The 8,859-nt window shown below is 45.9% G+C and overlaps 2 protein-coding genes across 2 annotated transcripts in view; one reads left to right on the top strand and one right to left on the bottom strand.

Moving 5' to 3' along the window:
• LOC106820843 overlaps positions 1-3,969 on the bottom strand; it is an 11,552-nt gene extending 7,583 nt beyond the window's left edge. Inside the window, exons 1-4 of the mRNA XM_014825432.1 lie at positions 3,834-3,969; positions 1,774-2,798; positions 1,415-1,492; positions 468-901 (exon numbers count right to left, since the gene is read on the bottom strand). Coding sequence (XP_014680918.1) covers positions 468-901; positions 1,415-1,492; positions 1,774-2,695 — 1,434 coding nt within the window. The 5' untranslated portion in view covers positions 2,696-2,798; positions 3,834-3,969. The remainder of the gene's footprint in view (positions 1-467; positions 902-1,414; positions 1,493-1,773; positions 2,799-3,833) is intronic.
• Positions 3,970-5,842: 1,873 nt separating this feature from the next.
• LOC106820837 (platelet binding protein GspB-like) overlaps positions 5,843-8,859 on the top strand; it is a 6,158-nt gene continuing 3,141 nt past the window's right edge. Inside the window, exons 1-4 of the mRNA XM_014825417.1 lie at positions 5,843-5,948; positions 6,730-6,910; positions 7,552-7,665; positions 8,482-8,640. Coding sequence (XP_014680903.1) covers positions 5,843-5,948; positions 6,730-6,910; positions 7,552-7,665; positions 8,482-8,640 — 560 coding nt within the window. The remainder of the gene's footprint in view (positions 5,949-6,729; positions 6,911-7,551; positions 7,666-8,481; positions 8,641-8,859) is intronic.

The raw sequence follows: 8,859 nt of genomic DNA, 5'->3' as shown, positions 1-8,859 counted from the left end.
GCTCTCACTCCTAGCTAACGCTGTGACGCTGTGTGGCAGGTCGTGCAGGCGTTCCACCGCTCGCGCTCTCACTCCTAGCTAACGCTGTGTGTCAGGTCGTGCAGGCGTTCCACCGCTCGCGCTCTCACTCCTAGCTGACGCTGTGTGGCAGGTCGTGCAGGCGTTCCACCGCTCGCGCTCTCACTCCTAGCTAACGCTGTGACGCTGTGCTGGCAGGTCGTGAAGAGTGGTGAGTTGTGAAACTGAATATATGGATACTGATGGAACTGCTATATATTATAAATTAATAGTAATAATGACAATAATAATAATAACAATAATAATAATAACAGTAATAATAACAACAATAATAATAATCAATGAACGATAAATAATCATTATAACAGTTACGTAAAAATAGTAAGAATTAACTGATAGTGGTAAATACATTGACGCTACTGCGTGTAAGTTGTAACCATGACTACAACCTTGTCGGAGAGTCCCAGCAGAGTCTCGTTCAGCTCGATGACGCCGGTGTAGAGAAAGCGAGCGAGGGCGAGAAGGATCTCCTTGTGGCAGCTGAAGACGAACGTGTTTGAGCAGAGCGAGCGGTCGAGGTGGCTGCGCGTGTACGTGCTCGTCACCGCCAGCATCAGCTTGTGCACGGTGACCATGCAGCGCGCGCCGCCGCGCCCCACGATGAACGCGTCCGTCAGCTGCTCGGCGACGCGCATCGCGTTGAGCCGCGCCAGCAGCCGGTAGCCGTACCGCGTCGCCGGCTCGTCCGCATCGCTGTCGCCGCGAGACTGGGGCGCAGGCGGAGGAGACGCGCTCCCGCCCTCCTCGGCACCATTAGCGTTCGTGTCGGGAGCTGCGGTCGCTGGCTGTGCACTCTGCGTCGATGCTGGAGGTGGAACGGCATCTGTGCGGAGAGGAGAGGGTTAAACGCGCACGTGTTTAAATTTACTCATTGCCACTGTAGGGGGCGCTAGAGAAGCTCTGTCTCGATTAAACTAACACAGCCTCCGGGAGCGTCTCACGCTTCTAATACCCAATTGAAAGCTAGGTTAATTAATAGAAAACAGACCTAGCACGTCTGTTATATCAAAGGTCAGAGGACCGTTATCAGAAACAAAATTAGTTTTAACATCAGTCTTAACATTAACTTTTTCTCTCAGACCGTTGACAGAAACGCTGCCAAGTTACCTGAATGAAAAATCGTAGCAGATTTCCTCATAACAATACAAAACAAAGTGATGTCGGCGGTCTACGAGAAAATGTTAGTGTTAAGACTAATGTTAAGACTAATTTTGTTTCTGACAACAGGCTCCAGGCATACGTAATACCTCTTTGCTCATACTACTTCATCGCTCTCTACTGATATGTTATCTAGCAAACATTTTGCAGTTTGAGACATGTATGTATTAGCGTCTACCTTTTGGCTCCGTCTTCACTTGCACAAGCTGTGTCGGCACTGCCACTTTACTAGAGACAGGTGCTTTGAGTTCACTGCCTGCAGAGGAAATTAAAAAAGATTTTTAATTTTCAAGTACGCACAAGTGTGGCCAAGGATTAAATGAATGCTGGTGATACCGCGCCAATTAAACATGTTTACACAAGATATGTGCAAAGCTGAGCCCGACAATGGCTGCCTCTGTCTGACCAAGCTTGACAACCGCAGGTCAAGCTAATTTATCTTCTATTCTTCTTACCACTGAACATCACCTGCACCACAAAAATAGGCGACGGGAAAAAAAAAACATTGTTATTCTTGACATCTCTGTAGATACTAACCAGCCTGGAGCAGCGCGTGACACGTGCGCTCGAGCGAGGCCATTCCAAACGTCTGCGCAGACTTCATCACCTCCCAGCAGAGTTTCTTATCTACCATGCGGCCCGCATCGTGCTTCTGTTCTAGATCAGTCACGCTCGTGTACACGGACTTCAACGTTGCCGAAATCGCTCGCTCCGTCACCACCCCGCCAAACTTAATAGCGGGGACGTTATTATTTTGGAGAAGCAGTGGCGTGATTTTGCTGCATGCGATCGCGAGGACGAGCTTGTGAGCTCCGAACATCACAGACTTTTTTGAAGTTGAATCCGACGATCCGACGAGGATGTCAAACTGCTCGTGGTGGGTGTGACTCTGCGAGCGGTAATACAACTTGCCGAGTAAGCTCAGCATGATTCGTATCCGCATCTTTCGAATGTCAAACTTGCAGACGAGAGGCTCTTTCGACGTCACCTCGACATACGCCGTCAGATCCCACAAGCCTTTCCCCTTCACGAGAAACTTGGACTTGTTCATGTTTTTCGCCAGTATCGTCGTGAACACCTCGAACGCCTGCTTGATCTCCGGAAACAGGAATTTGTCGTCCATCTCGTCGATGGTCGCCGTGACGTCGGCCTCGTGCAGGTGTATCGTGCCCGTGTACAGGTAGCACTTGAAGACGTTGAGAATGTACTGGCTGCGCACGTTCAGCGTGTACGACGGCAGTGACCTCTTCAGCAGCACCTGGTCTGTGAGGCGAGGATTGCAGGTGGCCAGCAACAGCCGGTGGCAGGTGAACGAGTAGGTGCCGCCAGCCGTCTGAACGCTGCCGTCGACCAACTTCTGCTTCGTGAGCAGCTTCGCGGCTTCCTCTAGCAGGCATTCTCCGTACTGCTGGATCTCCTGCGTTAGCTGCTCGTGCTGCAGCACCGCACAGGCCGTCATCGTCGCCGGGTGGGTCGCCAGACCGGGATCTACGACCGTTTCACGGAGACTGTTTTACGTGACGTAGTGCGAAGTTCTCTTGTGGCTACCGGATGGGGTTGATCTGAAACACGGACAACGTGCCCATACATGGAATACGTTAGCAAGACCGGATCCTATAAAGTCGTAACCTTGTAACGCCTAGTCTTAAAAGTCCAAGGGACTACACTGAAAACAGAAAGAGACAATGTTGATCCCATCGATAGATCAACAATGCAGATTGAAGTATAAAAATGTTCACATTTTTTTCCAAAATTTTACAATTAACCACAGCATAATCCTGTCATGTAGGGAGGCAATAAAGCTCGGTAAAAAAGAAAGAATAGGCTAAGGTTGTTTGTCCAGTCCTGTGCAGGGTGGGCTGGTACATACAGTACGTCACCAGTACACCTATAATACTAATAGAGTGATGAATGTATGATGTGCATTAGCACTCGATAACATTACTAAGGCTAGACGAACGAAGATATGTGGACGTAGAGATCGGCAATAACGTAACGCCGCAATCACTGCGCGGTTGAGGAGGATCTAGGCTCTAGGGGTGGACAAACTTGGCGATTTTTCATGCGATCGAGCCGGCCGACCGAGCCGGCCGGCTCCATCGCATGAAAAATCATGTAGTGTGTCCAGCGAGTCGCGGTCGATTTTCGAGTCGGCCGGCCGAGTCGCCCGATTCAAACATGTTTGATAATTATTTAAGCCGGCCGGCTGCAATCGCCTAGTGTGCCCGGGTCTGCGATTGAGCCGGCCGATTGTACAATTCATCAGCCTATCAGCGTGCTGAAAATCCACAGAGTCGCCCGACTCAGTCGCGTAGTGTGTCCACAGAGCCGCCCGACTCAGTCGCGTAGTGTGTCCACAGAGCCGCCCGACTCAGTCGCGTAGTGTGTCCACAGAGCCGCCTGACTGAGCCGGCCGGCTCGATCGCATGAAAAATGCGTAGTGTGTCCACAGCTTCTGACTGTGTTGTGTAGACTGTAGACTGGAGACAGAAGTAGACAATAGCTTGCCATGGTCTGGATTATTATTAACAACATTTAAGTCAAACTATGTGACCATGCAAGGATTCATAGAAACGCTGTTTTTCAAATGAATATACCTACAACATATCGTGTTTCACATACAGGTAACCATGACTTCTGATCTTTATTTAACATAAAAATGGACCGACTATGTTTATAATTATCTACATGGCTCTTGAATAACGCGTACAATGTAGATGGGGTACCATACCATTCGACACATACAATGGGCTGGTTGGTGATTGGTCACATTTCGAGGTCCCGCTTATTTCATTTTACGTGTAAGAGCGCAATAAAATACTATTCGCTAATAAAGATAGATTACTGGCTACGTTGTTAACAATAAAATCTTATTAGCCACAAGAAAAACCAGATTGATTTAATTTTAACATAAAATCCAGCCTTTTTAGCCAATCAAGTATCGGGTATCAGGACAACCGGTCAATTTTCGCCACAAGGTGTCGCTTATCCGTCACAGGTTCCCGTGATTCCCGCTAGGGGGCGGAAGGTGTCGTTTCAAACCAGAGCTCATGTTTCTAACTATGTGTGTCAAACCAAAGCCCGGCTGTCCACGGGAATCCATTCGCTGTACAAATTTCATCAAATGAAATAAAAATAGGCCAGGCATTTTCTAACCAATATCCTATGAACTTGTCAATATCCGACAAGAGTAAAGAACGGATATCCGAGAGTAGTTTGATGTACCAGATGCCTATATACCTCAACGTATTTCCAGGCGCAATATTTGTCAATAATGACAGTACATTCAATGTTCATGATGTTTAGACCGTTTGAAAATCTAATGATACATGTATAGTAGAAAAACTATGTCCAAGCTGCTGTGGGTATACCCTGTGTATATAGGCCTACATTCTACATCTAATTTTTTAAGTCAAATTCTGTGCAAACATTTATCAGGTCAAACTGCTCTTGCGTACACACCTTCTTATATGAATATATATAGTATCATACATACGATTTCTTTCGGTACTGGGCATGCGCGCACGTAAAACGGACTCTATACTATAGCATAGATATAGACAGCGGTTTGGCATACTTCTCATGAAAGGGAAATATTCGAGAGAGATATATTTCATGGCAAGCTATTGCTGATAAGGTATATGTAATCCATATTATACGTGTGAGCAAAATTTCAAAATAACGGCAATAATTTTGTCAGATAGGAGAAATACACGAACATATGATAATGTATACGTGAAAATACGGTGGCTGGGTGGTTCATCTACGTAAAATATTTAGAGATATTTATTGCAAACTACTGTTGAACATGACTCCTCAATTTTAAATGTATGATATCAGCAGAATTGCATTTGCTTTGGCAGATACTGAGCACGTGCGAAGATGCAAGTCAGCCGATACAGCTCCGCGTTTTCCAGTTTCCCTACATCTTTCTCTCCCTAGCTGCTTATCTCCACTCTTCTCCACGCTCTTAATAGCATTTCTGATAGCAGATACTGGACACGCGTGCGCAGAGATTTGACCTTATACGATATCCTGTCTTCTTCTATCTCTCCCGCCTATTCCTTCTACCTCCTCTTCCATCTTCCCCACCTCTGCCGCCTCCTTCTCTCGCCTTTATCTTCTTCTTCTGTTCCTCCACTTCCTCCTCCCATCACATTCACCTCCTCCGCCTGCACCTACTTCACATTCCACGTTCAAAAACATTAAAAAATTGGAAATTTTGCTACCGAGCGCGGGGCAACGTCACAACACGAAAACACAATGGCAATATAAAAAACAATGTATAACAAAAGGCGCTCCATCTAAGATTTTCTAAGTCGCTCCATCTAATTACCAGAGAAATGTTATACATTGTTTTTACATTGTTTCTTAAATGGAGCGCATTTCGTTATAACATAAAGCCCGGCGCACACGTGGCGATTTTTATCGACAGTACCGGACGTGTGCGCTGCACGGCGTCACCGATTTTGACGCCAGAAACTCGTCGTTGGAATATCAAACACGTTTGATATTTGTTGCCCAGTCGCTGAACAATCGCCACGTGTGCGCCGGGCTTTAGTCAAAGTTTCCACACGGCAAAAAATTGGTTATAAGTGCCCAGCTAATGCCACCAAAAAGAAAGGCATCACTGACTCGTCGAGATATTAAGCATCGACAAGATACCGCCCGCAAGAAAGTCGCCCGCTGTCAAGAAACTCCTGATGTCGCAGGTAAGATTTTCAACCGTAAACGTAAAACATACAACGTTCAGATTGACCTCTAATAATACTCTTACAAGCTATCTTATTTTTTTTAGTGTGTGTGTGTGTGTGTGTGTGTGTGTGTGTGTGTGTGTGTGTGTGTCTTTGACCACCTAACGGACATGGACAAGTGATCTATAAATCAGTTTTACTCTCGCTGGGGAATAGTTAGAGTAGTTCGCAGGCGCGTGTGCGCGCATAATGACGGACATAATAGACAAATAAATATACAATAATGAAATCTGTGGATTCGCGCACTCTTCTCAAACGCTGCCGCACATCAGACGTGGGTGAACTAGTACTTTCTTAGTAAATTTGTGTATGAGCATATCGAACCGCGCACGTTAATTCAGAAGTATAAAACAAAATTGCGCAATGCGCCCCTTCTAACAAATACAATGCTAAAGGGGGGCTTATGTCGGGCTTGCGAGCCGACTCGACTGGAAGCAACTGGCTGCAATTCACTGCGACTGCAGTAAGTTATTTTACTCAAGTAAAATGACGCACGAGTCAAATTACTCAACGAAAATCCGCCGCACACGTGAGTAAAATGACTCATGCGTCATTTTACTTGAGTAAAATAACTCACGTGTGCGCCGGGCATTAGGTCGGTCGACTGCGACGCGACTGCTTGCGACTGGCCTCCACTAGTTGCTCGGAATAGAACAGTGTGCAACTGGACGCAACTAGTCGCTGCCGATCGCTTCCAGTTGCTCGAAATCCAGTTGTTATCTTTTAACGCTATCGGCAGATGGCGCGCTATTGTTCTCGATCGCGCCAATCTGGTTGCCATGGAAGCGATCTGTGTACTCTACAGTCATTGTGCGCTACTGCGAAGCACACATCGTACAAGAAAAAAATAACCTGAAGCCAATGGGAAATTTGATCGGTAAATGTTGCGGAAAAAATCACGACGACAAGGAGAATAGAAGGTAAAAGAACACGCGTGTAAAATGTATTATACGTCGTAACTATACGGTATACGGATAGGTTTTTGCGCGTGTGAATCGAGTAGGCGAGTGTTAACGGGATTTATTCCTGAGCGCGACGACTCATCTTCGATGCCAGCCATATTATTACTATTATTATTATTATTATTATTATTATTATTATTATTATTATGTTGCTGTGAATTTAAGTGTATTTAATAAATAAGTTCTGGTTGCGTACGACATTAATAATTATACGACATTAATGCTTAATTAAAAAGCGAAACGCTCTGCTCAGATACAAAAAACGGGAACGTTAATTTTTCATGGCGCTCATATACAATATTTTATAAATAATAATAATTTTGTTATTCTATGACATATTAATAAATGCGTATGTTTATATGAGAAAATACCTATAATATATACTAGTAATAAAATCTCAAGGGGTATTTTTTAGGCTATAAAAAACGCGAAAAGTTGCCCCTATAATTAGGTAGAAGAGCACGTTTCACGAAGAAACAGACAAAATGAGTGTAGACTAAAACGTCGCACATATTCTGTAGCAATTCGATTTAATTCTAGTTAATTCTATCTGATAACTTCTCCTTTTAATATTTAATTTTGTTTTCGTATGTCGGCAGCGAGATCTACCTTCCTACTTTGCGTCAGTGGGAAAACCGGAACGTTAGAAGTGTCCCCGTACGACTGACGAACGCGCGCTGTACCAGCAACTGCTCCTCGGTCCACGAACGCAGGTATGTACGCTACAGACTACGTTTCTATTTATTTTTATTGAATTTATGTTCATTTCTTTATTTATTAAAGTAAATATCCACGTATGACAATCATTTCAAAATTCAACAAATCAGATAGCTACCAAGAATAATTACACAAACTGTATGTAACACAAGAAGACATATTTCTACTATGGTGAATGCATAAATCAATCAATAGATGAATGAACGTATGCGTGAATGTGTAGCGTTGAACAAGTTTAGTACTATGTCGTCATAACCGACCATGTTCTCTCTCCGCGTCCCCTTTTATACCCTTGGGCGTGCCCTTACCGTCGGGCGCGTCCCTTCTCGCCTCGCCGTCCGCTTCGGCCATCTCCCCTATTGGTTCGGCGTCGGACATTCTTATGACGAGTGACCACCGGGTCCATCTTACGTCAGTTTGAACTGTGTCTAAACCCAACCCTTTGGCCTTTGGCTGGCTGCCAAAATGTCCCTGGTTACTTTTATTCTGCATGCGTTGCTTCGTGGCTACTTATCTTAACCCAGAATACTGCGTGCTCGTCTTCCGTATCTAATGTACCTTCCGTGGCCCGCTACTATTTGCAACATCTGCCGTTGGCATAATTACCAATCTTCTAAGCGTTGCGATGTTAATTATTCAATGTGCTGTTGGACGCTTCTATAATCGTTGTCCCTCAAACTAATTTCTAGAATACTCGTGCCACTATCGCCTATGCTCCCTATTCCTACATTTCAATATTAATTTCCGCTCTCATGATTTCTGCTTTATTACAAATGAATGAATAAACGAATGCGACTACTCGCTCGTTGCAGGGCGCTACTCGCCACACGTTCGCGTAGCGCCACCCTTCAGGACCGCAGGGAGCGAGCGGCAAGGATCCCACAGAGGGCAGCACATGCGGCGAGGCTGCGCGCCCTCGTGGCAGCCGAGGAGAAGAGGAGGATGGATGCGGCGGCGCTGCTGTACGCTCGGTGAGGATTAGCGAGAATCTGGCGCGACGACGCGCGATGTCGCTACGGTTAGAGTGGGCGACGACAGAGAGTTATACACCTGTGTGTGTGCGCGCGTGTGCGTGTTTGTGCGTGTGTGCGTGCGTGCGTGCGTGCGTGCGTGCGTGCGTGCGTGCGTGCGTGCGTGCGTGCGTGCGTGCGTGCGTGTGTGTGTGTGTGTGTGTGTGTGTGTGTGTGTGT

The sequence above is a fragment of the Priapulus caudatus genome, unplaced genomic scaffold (assembly GCF_000485595.1).
Source record: "Priapulus caudatus unplaced genomic scaffold, Priapulus_caudatus-5.0.1 Scaffold3, whole genome shotgun sequence".
In the NCBI taxonomy this organism is placed as follows: domain Eukaryota; kingdom Metazoa; phylum Priapulida; class Priapulimorpha; order Priapulimorphida; family Priapulidae; genus Priapulus; species Priapulus caudatus.
Note: the sequence above shows the minus strand (reverse complement) of the source record. Positions and strands in the feature narration are given on the sequence as shown.